General features: G+C 44.2%; 2 protein-coding genes across 14 annotated transcripts in view; both read left to right on the top strand.

The window, feature by feature from the left end:
- Nucleotides 1-2752: 2752 nt before the first annotated feature.
- Nucleotides 2753-10841, top strand: LOC139379293 (polyglutamylase complex subunit TTLL1-like). 2 transcript variants are annotated; one of them, XM_071122095.1, is made up of 10 exons: nt 2753-3038; nt 3350-3485; nt 3933-4141; nt 4382-4562; nt 4894-5031; nt 5333-5441; nt 5600-5743; nt 5911-5997; nt 7310-7473; nt 9051-10841. In XM_071122095.1, exons 2-10 carry the CDS (start codon nt 3373-3375, stop codon nt 9181-9183), a joined length of 1278 nt encoding a protein of 425 aa, XP_070978196.1. In that variant the 5' UTR covers nt 2753-3038; nt 3350-3372; the 3' UTR covers nt 9184-10841. The 2 variants fall into 2 exon arrangements, with proteins under 2 accessions (XP_070978196.1, XP_070978197.1); XM_071122096.1 differs by lacking the exon at nt 2753-3038 and having other exon boundaries at nt 3292-3485.
- A 70-nt stretch (nt 10842-10911) lies between these two features.
- LOC139378453 (protein kinase C and casein kinase substrate in neurons protein 2-like) overlaps nt 10912-16711 on the top strand; it is a 36274-nt gene continuing 30474 nt past the window's right edge. For 3 of the 12 annotated variants that reach the window (XR_011628299.1, XR_011628298.1, XM_071120639.1), the window contains exon 1: nt 11085-11209. The gene's annotated coding sequence lies outside the window, so the exon portion shown is untranslated. Of the gene's footprint in view, nt 11210-16711 lie in introns of all 12 variants that reach the window. The other 9 variants (XR_011628296.1, XM_071120641.1, XM_071120637.1 and 6 more) reach the window with 6 other exon arrangements.

Here is a 16711-nt window from a genome sequence, read left to right as displayed (position 1 = left end):
TGCTCACCTGTCCCTAAGCTGTTCTGTCCCTCTGCTCACCTGTCCCTAAGCTGTTCTGTCCCTCTGCGCACCTGTCCCTAAGCTGTTCTGTCCCTCTGCTCGCCTGTCCCGAAGCTGTTCTGTCCCTCTGCTCGCCTGTCCCTAAGCTGTTATGTCCCTCTGCTCGCCTGTCCCTAAGCTGTTCTGTCCCTCTGCTCACCTGTCCCTAAGCTGTTCTGTCCCTCTGCTCACCTGTCCCTAAGCTGTTCTGTCCCTCTGCACACCTGTCCCTAAGCTGTTCTGTCCCTCTGCTCGCCTGTCCCTAAGCTGTTCTGTCCCTCTGCTCGCCTGTCCCTAAGCTGTTCTGTCCCTCTGCTCGCCTGTCCCTAAGCTGTTCTGTCCCTCTGCTCGCCTGTCCCTAAGCTGTTCTGTCCCTCTGCTCGCCTGTCCCTAAGCTGTTCTGTCCCTCTGCTCACCTGTCCCTAAGCTGTTCTGTCCCTCTGCTCACCTGTCCCTAAGCTGTTCTGTCCCTCTGCTCACCTGTCCCTAAGCTGTTCTGTCCCTCTGCTCACATGTCCCTAAGCTGTTCTGTCCCTCTGCTCACCTGTCCCTAAGCTGTTCTGTCCCTCTGTTCGCCTGTCCCTAAGCTGTTCTGTCCCTCTGCTCACCTGTCCCTAAGCTGTTCTGTCCCTCTGCTCACCTGTCCCTAAGCCGTTCTGTCCCTCTGCTCACCTGTCCCTAAGCTGTTCTGTCCCTCTGCTCACCTGTCCCTAAGCTGTTCTGTCCCTCTGCTCACCTGTCCCTATGCTGTTCTGTCCCTCTGCTCACCTGTCCCTAAGCTGTTCTGTCCCTCTGCTCGCCTGTCCCTAAGCTGTTCTGTCCCTCTGCTCACCTGTCCCTAAGCTGTTCTGTCCCTCTGCTCACCTGTCCCTAAGCTGTTCTGTCCCTCTGCTCGCCTGTCCCTAAGCTGTTCTGTCCCTCTGCTCGCCTGTCCCTAAGCTGTTCTGTCCCTCTGCTCACCTGTCCCTAAGCTGTTCTGTCCCTCTGCTCACCTGTCCCTAAGCTGTTCTGTCCCTCTGCTCACCTGTCCCTAAGCTGTTCTGTCCCTCTGCTCACCTGTCCCTAAGCTGTTCTGTCCCTCTGCTCACCTGTCCCTAAGCTGTTCTGTCCCTCTGCTCACCTGTCCCTAAGCTGTTCTGTCCCTCTGCTCACCTGTACCTAAGCTGTTCTGTCCCTCTGCTCACCTGTCCCTAAGCTGTTCTGTCCCTCTGCTCACCTGTCCCTAAGCTGTTCTGTCCCTCTGCTCACCTGTCCCTAAGCTGTTCTGTCCCTCTGCTCACCTGTCCCTAAGCTGTTCTGTCCCTCTGCTCACCTGTCCCTAAGCTGTTCTGTCCCTCTGCTCACCTGTCCCGAAGCTGTTCTGTCCCTCTGCTCACGTCCTGTTGGAGAGGTAGTCACAATGCAAATGGTGGATTTACATTACTCAAATCAACCAAACGGCTACCATCGCAAAACAATTGCTTCCTTGTTTTGTCATCTTAAAATATACATTTGATTTTGTAAAGTTACATAATGTCTTTACAAATGTAATATCTCAAGCCAATCCAATGAAAGGATGGATTTGTCATTAGTCTTGAGTTTATGGAGTTTGAGTTTGTTTTATTTTTTACAGGGACAGTACACATTTATCAACGTTTCAGTAAAAGTTTCGGTTTTAGCCAGCCGGCTAATTTTCAACCGCAGTCCCTGGGCAGGTTTTTAAAAACAATTACAATATAGATAATCATTGAACAGTGAGCACACGCAGAGCAACATAGGACAAGCAAGACATAGCATACAGACAGAGCAACATAGAACAAAAAGCAGCAAGACAAAATTCATAAAAGCAACAAAGTGTTTCCATACCTCACAAGCTACAGACAACAGACAACATGGAAAGCGGCAAAATAATTAGCAAATAAAAATATATACAACATAAAATATAGGTAATAAAGATGCTTTGAATTATTTAACTATTTAATGAATAATAGTATTAAGGCTAATAACATCAGATATGCCTTAGCTCTACAGCATGATCAAATCATAACAATTGGGGGAAAATATTATTTGTGGATAGTAATGTTTGATAGGGGTTTGTCAAGACAAGGTGATGTCATCCTCTTCACCAAACAAACCGAAGGTCGATTTGAAGTTCACACAAAGCAAGAAACACAGTATAATTTTCCCCATTTGAATGTAAAATATTTAAACAATGATAATGATCCCATCATTATTCATATTTTGTCATCGAGTTTCACATCTATGGAAGAGCAGTACTGCAGTCAATATCTGTCGACACAATGTTCCTTGTCTGACGACAAAGGAACAGGTGCATTGTAGAATAACAAAAATGTAAAACTTACCTATTTTGTAGATTAAAGTAGACGCCGCCCTGTAACGCAAATGATATGGGCATTATAGAACAATATCCCGAATATAAACATGTTTTGAACATTTCACAGTTGTTTATAATGTTCCTACTTACAGCAGCGTCCTTTAATCTTGTTGTTTTCAGGTAACTGCCACAATCATCATTTCAACAGCCACGCCTATGGCAGTTACACCAGGAAGATCCTTGAGGAGTGTTTCTCTCAACAACCACTAGAGGGCATCATGAAGCGCAAAATGTCTCTGCATGCTAAAAATTGGACCATGTGCATTTAGCGCCACCCTGTGGTGGAACATAGCGGGGAATATTTGACAGTTCGACGCGTCGTCGGTTGCTAGGTTATTCACCCGGAAGAGCACGGTATTCATCTTCCAGCTGACTGGGATGGATCGATAAATCAAGATAAGAGATAACTAGCATCCACCCTTTTAGCAGATTACATGGGTGAAGTCAATAAATTGAGGATTTCTCCTTTATAATTTGCATTAAATTCCCCTTGAAGGCGATTGAACCAGACATCACGATTGGATGAAAATCATTATCCTTTGCAGGTGTCTCAGGCAGGGTGGATCCAGCTAGCTGGGTCTGGTGACCGGTGGTCTGACAAGAAGATTAGAAGATCGATTTCCAGGTAGCTAACTAAAACTGTTATTTGGTGTGGAAGGATACATAGATACTTAGCTAGCTGACATAACGCGATTGTGTCCAATGCTTTACAGGACACCAACATGCTACCAAAAGATAGTTGTGAATATAGCACATGAATTCAGTGTTTTTGCGAGATAGCTAACTGCAGTGGCTCATCATGGGCAAAACAATAGACTATTAAGGTTAGTTATACCTATGTTTATTACACGTGCTAAGCTCATCTGTGCGTGTGTGTTTGTGCTTGCATTGGTGTGTGTTTCTCTGTGTGTGTGTGTGTGTTTGTGTGTGTGTGAGAGAGAGAGAGACTAGGAGGAACCATGGCTAATAAGGTGAAATGGGTGACCGACATTGAGAAATCCGTACTCATCAACAACTTTGAGAAGAGAGGATGGACTCAGGTCACAGAGAGCGAGGACTGGAACTTCTACTGGTAGGCTGTCATTAGAGCTATGGAGCTTTCTCTGAGTGACAATACACAGTGGGTGCTTATGAATACCAGTGTAGCACATACAGAGATCAGGGTCGTGTTCAGTGGGCACAAAACGGGAGAGAAGAATGCTTTGAAACAGGCGTTACTACTTGGTCTTGTCCAATAAAAACACTCATCTTCTTTTTTAAAAGTTTTCTATTATTTGTGCCTACTGAACACAGCCCAGGACAACATAAAAAAACGGTTAAAAAAATTATTTAGATATTCGTTCAGGGGTAAATTAGACAAATTGCAAGGGTGTGTAACTGTAAATAACAGATCATGTCATTCAGAAAAACAGAAATTCCTGATTAATCACAAAAATCCCATCCCTGACTGACTACCCCCCGCGAATCTCCATCAGTCTTGGAGAAACCCTGTTTATGATCCGTCTATGCCTCCCTATAGGATGAGCGTCCAGACCATCCGGAACGTGTTCAGTGTGGACACGGGTTACCGTCTCTCGGACGAGCAGATGGTCAACCACTTCCCCAACCACTACGAGCTGACCAGGAAGGACCTGATGATCAAGAACATCAAACGCTACCGCAAAGATATGGAGAAGGAGGGAAGCCCGCTGGCCGAGAAAGACGAAAACGGGAAATACCTTTATTTAGGTGGCAGTTATGATCTTTCGCGTACACGCACACTGCTTACTTACAGTATATGTAAATAAATGTGGATGTAAGATACATTTCAATTTCAGTTGCACCTGCTACAAGGGGCTCTGACTAGAAGTGGCCTTGGGCTATAACAGCTAAACTCACTCATTATTTTGTGCCGTTAAACAAATGTCATCAATACTGTCCTTTCATATTTCTCTGCGTTTTTATACTCCCTCTCTGGTTGTGACCCAGACTTTGTGCCGGTGACGTTCATGCTTCCGGCGGATTATAATCTGTTTGTGGAGGAGTTCCGTAAGAGTCCTTCCAGCACGTGGATAATGAAGCCGTGTGGGAAGGCTCAGGGAAAAGGCATATTCCTCATCAACAAACTTTCCCAGATCAAGAAGTGGTCTCGAGACAGCCGTACATCCACGTGAGTGCTGACACACACACACACACACACACACACACACACACACACACACACACACACACACACACACACACACACACACACACACACACACACACACACACACACACACACACACACACACACACACACACACACACTACTGATAAACATGTCCTGTTGGCTGCCAAAGGTGAGTCTTTGCTTGCATTTGCATTGTTCACAGTCAGTCTTATGTCATACAGGTAGTATTACCCCACTACTCTGGAATCTGCTGTTCTCAACACCGTTGTCCACAGATAAGATGTCCATAGATAAATGACTGATGCTCTGTTTCCTTTGTGTTTGCTAGGTTTGTAGCGGCCTCAAGTGGCAAGGAGGCCTATGTCATCTCTCTGTACATCGACAACCCACTGCTGATCGGAGGCAAGAAGTTTGACCTGCGTCTCTATGTGTTGGTTACCACCTATCGACCTCTCAAGTGTTACATGTAGGTTTATGATTAACCTAAAGCCTACAGCCCGGGTTCATTTCCCTCAAGTCCTACCGCTCTGAAATGACTGGATAGGTGATAGGTAATAGATAGATAATAACTTAATTGTCCCTATACTAACAGAAACATAGGCAGTATTTTACATATAATGCAAATACATCATTATAAACAGTGCAGTATGCATATACGTTTTCATAATTCTGTAAAACATTAAAGGATATTGCCACTAGGATAAATGATAACTTCAGCATTTGATCAGATTAGTATTTGACCATTTGGACCTTTGTGTTGCTTCCAGGTATAAACTGGGTTTCTGCCGGTTTTGCACAGTGAAGTACACCCCCAGCACTAGTGAACTGGACAACATGTTTGTGCACCTGACCAATGTGGCCATTCAGAGACATGGGGTAAGTGTGTGTGTGTGTGTGTGTGTTTTCAAGACAGATAACACATACACAACACACTAAATGGGCCTAAAACAGGCAGAAATGTCTCCTACATAAATATATGAGTTTCTGTGTGTATATATTTCTACGTGTGTACAATACATCTATACACGTTGCAGGATGACTATAACCATGTCCACGGTGGGAAGTGGACGGTCAGTAACCTGCGTCTGTACCTGGAGAGCACCAGGGGGAAGGAGGTGACCAGCCGACTGTTTGACCAGATCCACTGGATCATGGTGCAGTCCCTAAAGGCTGTCGCTGTGAGTGGTCACACACACATACTGAAACAAAAACGTGTTCCCCATTTTATCCCTGCTGTGTTGCAGCTGCTCTTCCCTTTTTCACTCCTGTCCCACACACTCAACACACCAACTTCCCTTTCCCCTCTAAACACTCCCTCTCCCTCTCCCTCTCTCTCTCTTCACAGCCCGTCATGAACAATGATAAACATTGCTTTGAGTGTTATGGATATGACATCATCATCGATGACAAGCTGAAGCCATGGCTCATTGAGGTGAGGCGCCCACCCACACACACACACACTGTAATTACATGACATAGGCAAACATAACGTGAAGTAAAAAAGTCTCTCTTATTGTGAACATGCTATAGATTTACTCACTAAGTCTAGTTCCTACTAAGATGACCTCGTGTCAAAAGGTTTTCTTTGTTCTGCATTGTTTGTGAAGGGAAACCAGTGCTGCATTCCTTTCTCCGTCTATCAAGTTTAATGTCCTTAGGGTTGACTTTTCTCTCTCTCTGTGTGTGTGAGTGTTTGTATATGTGTGTGTGTGTGTGTTTGTGTCTGAGGTGTTTGACTAAAACCTGCTCACGGCAATGTACAGGAAACAAACAGTACTCTGGTTCACCAGCAGTTATGTATGTTTTTAGGATTTAGGAATGTCACAGTGAAACAATTGTCTGTTGATATGACTTTGTAAACTCCTTCAATCTTCTCTATCTGCCATTGTTTGCATACTGAGTTGTTTACTTTCTATTGGTTTCTCACTGTGAATGTCTGGCTGAGTACATGAAGTCAAACATTCTCGGAGGGTCCTAGAGGAATTCAACTTTTGACTTGAACAGGAATAAAAACGGATCTATTTTGGTAGATCGTTTAAGTTTCCCTGGTCCTGTATTCACTAAGCGTCTCTGTGTGTAGGAGTGTTGATCCGCTGTGAGATCCTCTGGTACAGCCACCCGGGGCAGAATAGCCGGCATGCCTATGCCAAGCCCTCATTAATGTGTATTGTAGAATAACAGCTGAGGAACCAACCTGCAGCAGTCTCTCAGTCTGCAAGGGCTGGGAAACAAGGGAGTGATTCCAACCAAGCTGTGTGTGTGTGTGTGTGTGTGTGTGTGTGTGTGTGTGTGTGTGTGTGTGTGTGTGTGTGTGTGTGTGTGTGTGTGTGTGTGTGTGTGTGTGTGTGTGTGTGTGTGTGTGTGTGTGTGTGTGTGTGTGTGTGTGTGTGTGTGTGTGTCTTTCTGGGATTGATCTCTATTTTTCTCTCTCTTAGTTGTCCATGTGGGTGTCTGTGTGCCAGTATATTTACAACCCACACCCACCTCTGCTGCTATTACATTGTCCATGTGGTACATTTCCTGCCTGATAAGCAGCTCCCAGTTCCTATGGGGACCGATAGGAAATGAAAACAGTGAAATAGTGAGGTCATTCCTGCCTGTTACTATTCTCCAGTACTTTGTACTCTACTCATACTCAGGACAGAACTTTCCATGCTGGCCCGTGTGTACATAATGACTAATGCTTATCCTGACCTGTGCTCTCTGCTGTGTGTGTGTGTGTCTATTCCGCGTCTATCCTCCAGGTCAACGCTTCTCCGTCGCTCACCTCCAGCACAGCCAACGACCGGATCCTGAAGTATAATCTGATCAATGACACTCTCAACATCGTCACACCCAACGGGGACATTCCCGACTGCCGCTGGAACCGCAGCCCACCCCGAGAGGCCCTGGGCAACTACCAAGTCCTGTGAGTGACAGCCCCCTCCTCCTATCACAGCGCTCGAGGGAGAAAACAGGCCTGGGGCGTGTTCAGCAGGACGCAGCGTTTTGGAATATTTAGATCGAAATATACTATGCTTCTCTGACATGTAGAATAAGGAATCAAGTTGGATCTAATCATGGCATTTCTATCTGCAGCATTTGACTACGGAACGTGGCCCAGGGTAAAAAGAAACAACACTATTTGTTTCAAAAAATCTAATTCCGGAGTGCCAGATGGGCAGGGTTTGACGTTTTAAAACTATTGGTCCATCAAGCCAGGATTAACGGTTAGAGAAAATACCTCTAACCGTGAACTGATTTAGGATCAGATGAACTGAAACAAGCCATCTACGATTCACCGCATAGCAGCTTCTAGTCATTGTTGCTAGCTATCTGACCGATCAGAATGACAACACACAGCCTTTTACCTCAGAGTTACATTTGTGTTGTGATGTTATCACTATATTGTCTTTATACTTCCTATATCTGGCATCTTTACTTATTTTATGAGTTGGAGAACACTTTGGGAGGGATCTTAGACCATTCCTACATACACAATCCACAGCAGGTTGGTGGCACTATAATTGGGGAGAACGAGCTCTTGGTAATGGCTGGAGCAGAATGAGTGAAATGGTATCAAAACCATCAAACACATGGTTTCTATTTATTCTGTTCCGGGTGTTATTATGAGCCGTCCTCCCCTCAGCAGCCTCCACTGACAGAATCCTTCCAGATCCTTGATATGCTTCGACTGCGCTTATAGACTGCCCTCTTCAATTCAAACCACAGCTTTTCAACAGGTTTCTACTTTTGATTTTGGGGCCAATTAACCATTTCTTTGTATATTTTGATGTGTGCTTGGGGTTATTGTCTTGCTTGAAGATCCACTTGCGGCCAAGTTTCGGCCTCCTGGCAGAGGCAACCATGTTTTTGTCAATAATATCCTGATACTGGGTAAAGTTCATGATGCCGTTGACATTAACAAGGACCCCACGACCAGTGGAAGCAAAATAGCCCCATAAGATACACCACCAAACTTTACAGTAGGTACTGGGTTCTTTTCTGCTCATGCATTCTCATGTCGACGCCAAACCCACCACTAGTGTGTGTGGCCAAATATCTCTATTTTTGATCATCTTTATCGAGGGTGTCAATCATTTCGTACCCCACTGTAGCTCTTACCAGTACTCTGTCTTAAACATACACTCTTAGAAAAAAAGGTGATATCTAGGACCTAAAACTGTTCTTTGGCTATCCACATAGTAGAACCCTTTGAAGAACCCTTGGAACACAAAAGAGTTCTACCTAGAACCAAAAAAGGTTCTACCTGGAATCAAAAAAAGGTTATCCTATGGGGGCAGCCGAAGAACCCTTTTGGAAGCCTTTTTTCTAAGAGTGTACTCTCTCTCTCTATCCTCTGTCTCTCTCTCTCTTCCCCTCCCTTCCTGCCTCCGTCTCTCTCTCACTCACCACTCTCTCCCTCCCTGCCTCTCTCTGTCTTCCCCTCCGTCCCTGCCTCTCTCTCTCTCCCTGCTTCCCTCCCTCTATCTCTCCCTTCCTCAGGTACGACGAGGAGCAGGCGCTGAGCGAGAATGCAGAACGCGACCTACGGAGTCGCTCAGGCCAATCGTTGGGGTCTAAGGGAACGGCGAAGGGGGGCACCGGGCCTCGCCCAGCTACCGCCACCTGGAAGTGAGGTGGCAATGTCCAACGCCTCACTGTCCCTTCACTGATCTCTCAGTGACCTCTCGTTGCTCTTCCTGTGTCATTCATGGGGTAAAGGGGGTCGGGGGCAAGGGACGACCCAAACAGAGGGATGGAAGGATGACAGGGAGTGAGGGAGAGGACCCAGTAAGCTCTGAGGACCCTGCCATGCATCACAAGCAAGGACACGTGTGTGTCTGTAAAGAAAGGGTCACACACGCACTCACGTTTATCAGAAGCTCTGTATAATACACTAAATAATAGCATTTATCAACCTTTTATATAGCAATGGGAAGGGGACGTTCTCAGATGACTGTTAGAGGATTTCAATCAATGCACCTGTTTGAATAATGTTTACATATATTGTCGTGGAATTGTTTTAATTGAATGTTTTTTATGTATTCAAGCAGAATATTTGCTAGGTTAAGACACATTGACGTGTGTAATTATTCTGTTCATGTCTGAAAACCGACAGGTTTCACCTCTTTATTCTGAAATGCATGACCCGAAAAGCATTTGCTATATGTTGACTGTATAAAACATAGTGTAATGGACAATGCTAACAACAAACGAAAGTGAGCTTTGGAGCGTTTGCTTTCCAAGCCACTGGAGTAGGCTATAAGGCTACAGTATGCATAGGACAGTCAATGTTTTGGAATTACTTTTATAAAACTGAGAGACTTGTTCAATGTTTGGTTATACAACTTTACTTTTGAGTTGTTACTCATAAGTTCAACTTTGGGATAAAGAAATGCTTTCACAGTTAAATATCTGGATATAAAGTGATGAGGTCAGCTCTTCAAACGTTGAAGTACCTATAATTTTGTGTTGTGGATGACATTGCCATGCCAACAAATATTTTCCTGTGGTGTGACCTTGGAGGGGTGACCTCGAAACCAGGTTGCGTCCCAAAGGGCACCCTATTACCTATGGGCCCTGGTTAAAAGTAGTGCACTATATAGGGAATAGGGTGCCATTTGAGACACTGACCAGCACACCCTTGGTCTGCCTGTGTGTTTAAGATAATCCCATTCTGGTCACAGTGTGTGGTCACCTCGAGCGGTTGGCATACAAGAGACTAAAGCTGAAGTGGGTACTGAGCTACAACAGACTGAACCATCTGATTGTGTGAAAGTGAACATGATGTAATAACCCATAGAGTATCTTTATTCATTTCTTATATACAGTACCATACATCCCACCCCACCTCACTGTGGTCCCCAGAGTTGTTAAAGGGATAGTTCACCCAAAGGAAACCAATATGTAATTTGGGTGAATTATCACTTTAACAGTCACCATTAGGTTTTGCCTTTAATGATGTGGACTTTTTTGTATAGAAGACTGTACCATGTTTTATATATACTAATATGGTGCTGCTGCCTTTGTCTTACAGATGGATTTAGTACACAATGAAATATACACTGTTACATTAAAATAACGTATGTACTTTTGACACTATTTGGTTATGCATTTCATGCCATCCTTTTACCCTCATTCTTTGTTGCATAGAGGTAGTTGCAATTATATATTTTTTATATACATGTACTGAATATAGGAATTATAACATGCAATGTTTTTGGTTTTTAAATGTATTAATAATTCCTGGTGCCCCAAATGTCTGCATGTAATAAATCCAATTAAACAATGGGGGATTTGTGTAAATCTCTATTTTTAGGGGTCACCTGTGTGCATTAGACAGACTCCCACACCTAACTGTGTCAGAGCACTCTCTGAATTTGAGAGGGGTCACATTTCCCCATCCCTCAACTGTATACCAAAACAAGTGGCAGGGCTGCCGTTTTGCTAAACAATATCAGTGGCCATATATACATTTTGTTTGCGGTTCTTGAAATGAGAACTATTATTTTGAAGGTTTTTTATTTTGCATACCGGAAGAGATGGTGGGTGCGTTGATGCTGCGGCTCCTGTTGCTGGTAAGAAAAAAAACTGGTAAAAGGTTAGCCAGCTAAATACAGCTAATTTATTCGCGTCTCTCAAGAGGAGCGGAACTCTTCAAGGTAAAGTGATAGCATGTCCAGCTATATCTAACACCTATTTTGTTCATTTGGAACTTTGGATTTTAAACTTTACAGCAACTGTACGAAAGTTTTTCTATGTAACATTGCCAGAAGCAAGCTATTTAGCTAACGTTAGCCACTACTATCCAACCAGCTGGAAGGTGGGGTATGAAACAGCTAAGTTAACGTTAGCTAGCTAACGAACTATGGTTGACATAACAGTACTGTCGGTAGCTAGCTAACGTTAGATCTAACTAGTTAATGTTACTTGTTATGGGTCCTGGTAGAAGGCTGCCTAGTTAGTTAGGTAGCTAACTAACGTTAACGTCAGCTAATTATTTAGTTAACTAGCAATGTTTAAGATAGCCCGCTACCTAGTCCTAGTAAACTATTACTAGCATAATAGCCAATTGCTTACTTACGAGCTAGCTCCCTAACTAGGGAACTAACATATTGGGTCGGGAGTATTTTGTTAGGGTATATTTTTTTGTTGGCTCAAGATCTGTCTGTCTGACTACAGCCCTTGCGTCGGTGACTGATGAAAGAAGGGCGGGGCAGGTTTCAAAAGTAACGATAACCCCGCTGTCATCTCATGCAGTCTAAATTCAGAGTCAACTAATCTCCACAAATGTTCTGTGTCTAGCGATCTTCTGTCACCGCTAGCTAGTTAGTTTTCACTTTAAAACTGACTTATGAATTCAATCACTTTTAAAAAATTAACATAACCTTGGTTTGCACCTAACATAAATCATTGGTTCACACTAAATGGCCAAGTGGCACTGTCAAAATGTGTGATTTAGGTTTAAAATCTGATTTTAAGAAGATGCATTTTAGAAATAGGAGTTTGACTTTATCATTTAGCCAAATACTGATGACTCAAAACCTTCCCTTGAGAGAAGTGGAATGGGAGTTACTTTTTGGACCTGAATGCCAAAACATTCAGGAGATGGAGATTCTCAAAGTTGACTCGACCCATTTTGCATATCTGACCAGTTTTGATATCATTTGAAAGCTTAAAAAACAGGGTTGTCAAACTATAGGATTTAAAGTACCATCCATCATCTTCGTTATCATTCGTCACCTGGAAGTTGGTGGCATTGTACTCATTTTGTTTCTATGGTGACCGGGCCCTTAACATCATGCCAGCACAGCACATGGGCTTCCACAGGAAAGTGACTAGAAAGCTGCTCATATCTGTGATGTCACTTAATCCAGTATTTCCCTCCATTATGTGTCTCCCTCGGTTGGCACTTTAACATGGAAAATGCCTGTAAGAGTGGAACAAATACCATTGTTTAAGCATGCCCCTTGGTCTAAGGTTTTTTGGGTAGGGTTGACTGCTGGTGGTGTCAGTGACTCAAAGTAGAGAGAATCTAGGCTACACACATTCATTGAGCACAGTTTTGAGCCTCTCAACATTGAGTTCTTGACTCTGATCCCCACTGGGGACGGTGTTTGCCATACAGAGAGGGCCCACTATAGGCCCCATTCTGTCATTGTGAGATCAACAGCAGCAATGCACAGCTTCATCACCAAGGAGGACAAGGTTGACTGACTGACACAGCGAAAAAAACTATCCAAGTTTACAAACTATAGTTGCTATGGAAACACTTCGCTCCTCTAAAGTCAATTGTGTGCAAGTCAGAAGTTTACCCAATCTTTTAAAACACCCCCATAGGGATTTATAAATATGGTGTCCCATTGTGAACTAACATAAGATGGTAGGGATGGCAGCCATAATTGCAAAATACATCTCGACACATGTTTATTTTAGGAAACAAAAGAAGGAAATGGAAACGGATATATTTTTCTTATGAAAAAAACGACCTCAGGACTACAGTAGAAGGACATTTGCTAATAGGCCTAGTCTTTACATTCCGTTGCCATGATAAGACTCTGAAGAAACAGTGCTAACATTCACCCTATGCAGGCCTGTGTCTATACTAAGGCCAGAGAGTAGAACCATAGAGATGACAAGTTTGGCCATTTCCATTTCAGCAAAATGACAGATAATTCCATGGCAGCCATTTTATTACCTCCTGGAAGATAGCAAATGGTAATCCTGAATTGTCACAATGATCCACTAAAACCCTACATCTGAACACTCCTCAAGAACCGATCATGCAATGCTCAGAGGCAGCAACAGGACATTCAGCATTGCGTCCCAATTCTCCACCCTTTTCCAAAAGTGTGCACTTACTAGCACACTTCCCGACATGGATTTAAAAGCATTGGAATGGTCAAAGCATTGGAATGGTCAAAGCATTGGAAAGGTCAAAGCATTGGAATGGTCAAAGCATTGGCTAGAGGGAGTTTCCACTGTTTAAAACATGAAGGGTGTTCAAGTCCTCACTTTGGGAGAAGGGTGGAGAATTGGGACTCAATCCTGGGGCTTCTAATCAGGGTTCATTTGGGGTTTAGTGTATACATGTAGTCTTACTTGTACAATGTATGACTGGTCTTGATCCATTCCACATTTGTGATATATCCTACTACAGCCATAAGGCTTGTTCTGGGGCCTTATGTATCAAGGGTCTCAGAGTAGGAGTGCTGATTTGCATAGGTAGCCTTGCACGAGTCTTGGTACACCCCCTGGACAGGATGCCAGTCTATCGCAGTGCCTTACCCCCAATCTATCTCCTTAATGCTGAGTGCTAAGCGTAGACGCATTGGGTCCCATTTTACAGTCTTTGGTATAACTCAATCAAACTACCAAACTACCAATCTCAGGGCGGACACTCTTACCACAAGGCCACTGAGTTGGTTGGGGAGCGCTGATTAAAGGATCAGTTTAATTCTTAATAATAAATCATACATTGACAGGGGGAACCTGATCCTAGATCAGCAGCACTCGTACTCGGACCTGGACCTCACTCTGGCGTCTGTGTTCTTCTTTCTTCTCTTTTAACTTTACACCCAAAAGAGAGGAAGTGTTATTTTCCTGGTCAGGCCAAACTGTGTAACATCTGTGATTGGGGCCTCCCCTGCTCACATAGTCAGTGAGTCACTGGCAGACAACAAGGAAGTGTCTCCTTTTGTAACAGGGAGACTAATCAGACACAACACCCCTCCAAGGTAACTTGTTGCCATTGTGTGTTGAGGTAGGCTACCCTGGATCAGTGTAGGGCTGTGACGATATCAGTATTGTGACATTGTTTCCATGGAAAACATGAAGCAGCCCAAACTCTTTGGTCTGTTAAAGTTGATGTATGCAACATATTGTGTTCTATAACTTGGAAAATAAATGTGACAACATAATGATGTTTGTTTCCAACAATAGGGATGTTTTCCTGAATAAGTCAAATCTGCCTTGTGTTTTGTTTCCTTGCCACAATAGCAACGAGTATCTCGATACTGGTATTGTCCTGACCCTATATCTGTGTTTGTTTTTCATCTTATAATGGGTTAGGTTAGCGCAAACTAGGGTGACTGATCAGAAATCTGAGTTTTTAATGGCAGAATGGGCAGGGAGATGTGATGATGTCAAATTCTTATCTCATGTGATGCCCTGCATTGTGGTGTTGCAGTCTGGTGTGTATGTGTGTGAACTCCGTTTCAGGGACAGAAGCAGAGAACAGAGTGGTGAACACCCCCGTCTCTAAATACACACCACTCTCATTGTGTGAGAGGTGCTTATTTATAAGGGCATGATTGTGAGATCTGTCTGGGGCTGTGTTTGATAACTCATTCACACACACACACACCTTGCTCGAGGACATGCTTGGGCATGACATGCTTGTGAGCTTCGCTTTATTGCCCTGCAGTGGTGTTATGAACAGATCAACATCCTAACATGTGTACCCCACTGTCCCTGTCTCCTGTCTCTTTTATAGATTTCTATTAGAGCACTGTCTGTCTCTCTGGGGCTGCTAAAGAGTACAGACCTGAAGCTATAAATAGTGGAATGGACAGGGTCTGTTTGCCAGGATTGTGTGGCTGAGTTCAGACCAGTAACCAGTAGTACAATGCCCTGAGCCCAGAGTTGCCTAAGAGCATTCCAGCACTGTCCGTCTACCGCAAACTGCTATCTGTGGAGAGTCGTCAACTTCAGAAATAGAATAGAAAATAATTGAAGCCCACTCATAGACGGTAGGCTATGTTTATCCCTCCACCCATGTCATTTAGCCAACACTGAGGATCCTCTCTATTTAGACTTAGAGCCTACCAGTCATCTCCCACATCACATTGTTACTAACGCTCTCGTTCATCTTATTATGCTCTTGTTCTCTTATTTTTCCACGTTCTCTCTCACTGTCTCTGTATCTCACTGTCTCTGTATCTCACTGTCTCTGTATCTCACTGTCTCTGTATCTCACTGTCTCTGTATCTCACTGTCTCTGTATCTCACTGTCTCTGTATCTCACTGTCTCTGTATCTCACTGTCTCTGTATCTCACTGTCTCTGTATCTCACTGTCTCTGTATCTCACTGTCTCTGTATCTCACTGTCTCTGTATCTTACTGTCTCTGTATCTCACTGTCTCTGTATCTCACTGTCTCTGTATCTCACTGTCTCTGTATCTTACTGTCTCTGTATCTCACTCTCTCTGTATCTCACTGTCTATCTCTCTGTCTCTGTGGTAAAGGTCAGTGGAGTCTCATGTCATGCTTCTGTTCTGGGTGCAGCAGGGCTGTAGTGTGTCATGACTCAGGCCCCTCCAGTCTCAAGCTCCTCAGAGCTGCTGTTCACTGGTCATGTGTATTCAGTTACTCCCTGGGTGACCCATCTCTGTCTCTCTGTCTCACTAACTCTGGAAACCTGTGTTTCTATGTGCAGCTGACAGCTGTCCAATCCGAGGGGGCCCTGTATCCCTTGATGTTGGTTCATATAACCCCAGCCGGCCCAGTTCTGGAGCTAGTGGGTTTCTGTGTTTTCTCAACACGCCAGGAGACACACACACACACACACACCGCATACTATGCCTATACCCCACGTAGCCTAATGCATTGCTGCCTATACCCCACGTAGCCTGACGCATTGCTGCCTATACCCCACGCAGGCTGATGCATTGCTGCCTATACCCCACGCAGGCTGATGCATTGCTGCCTATACAACACGCAGGCTGATGCATTGCTGCCTATACCCCACGTAGCCTAACGCATTGTCCACTCTCGACAGTATGCAGTGTATGTCTATGCTGTGAGATTTGTTCAGTGTATCAGAGGCTATTGGACAATGTTGGAACTTGAAGTCTCTGCTGCTGGCATTTGCAGAATTGCACCATGCTTGGTACCCCTGGACTATAATTGTAGTAATATCTGAACATGAAATGACTGTTTGATCACATCACACGTAAGCCTAGTTCCCTATTTCCTTCATCAAGAATTGAAACTTGAGCAGTTGGCCGTTTGGCGCGACGTCTTATCTGTGGCCTCGTTTGCAGGTGTTTGAAGACCACCACTCCTAATTCTATTCTCAGAAGGATACACCCACACAGAGAGAGAGACACACACAAATCCTATACCCTTTACAGACAGACTTTACGGTATGTTGCATGTAAAAA

The sequence above is a fragment of the Oncorhynchus clarkii genome, chromosome 21 (genome assembly GCF_045791955.1).
Source record: "Oncorhynchus clarkii lewisi isolate Uvic-CL-2024 chromosome 21, UVic_Ocla_1.0, whole genome shotgun sequence".
In the NCBI taxonomy this organism is placed as follows: domain Eukaryota; kingdom Metazoa; phylum Chordata; class Actinopteri; order Salmoniformes; family Salmonidae; genus Oncorhynchus; species Oncorhynchus clarkii.
Note: the sequence above shows the minus strand (reverse complement) of the source record. Positions and strands in the feature narration are given on the sequence as shown.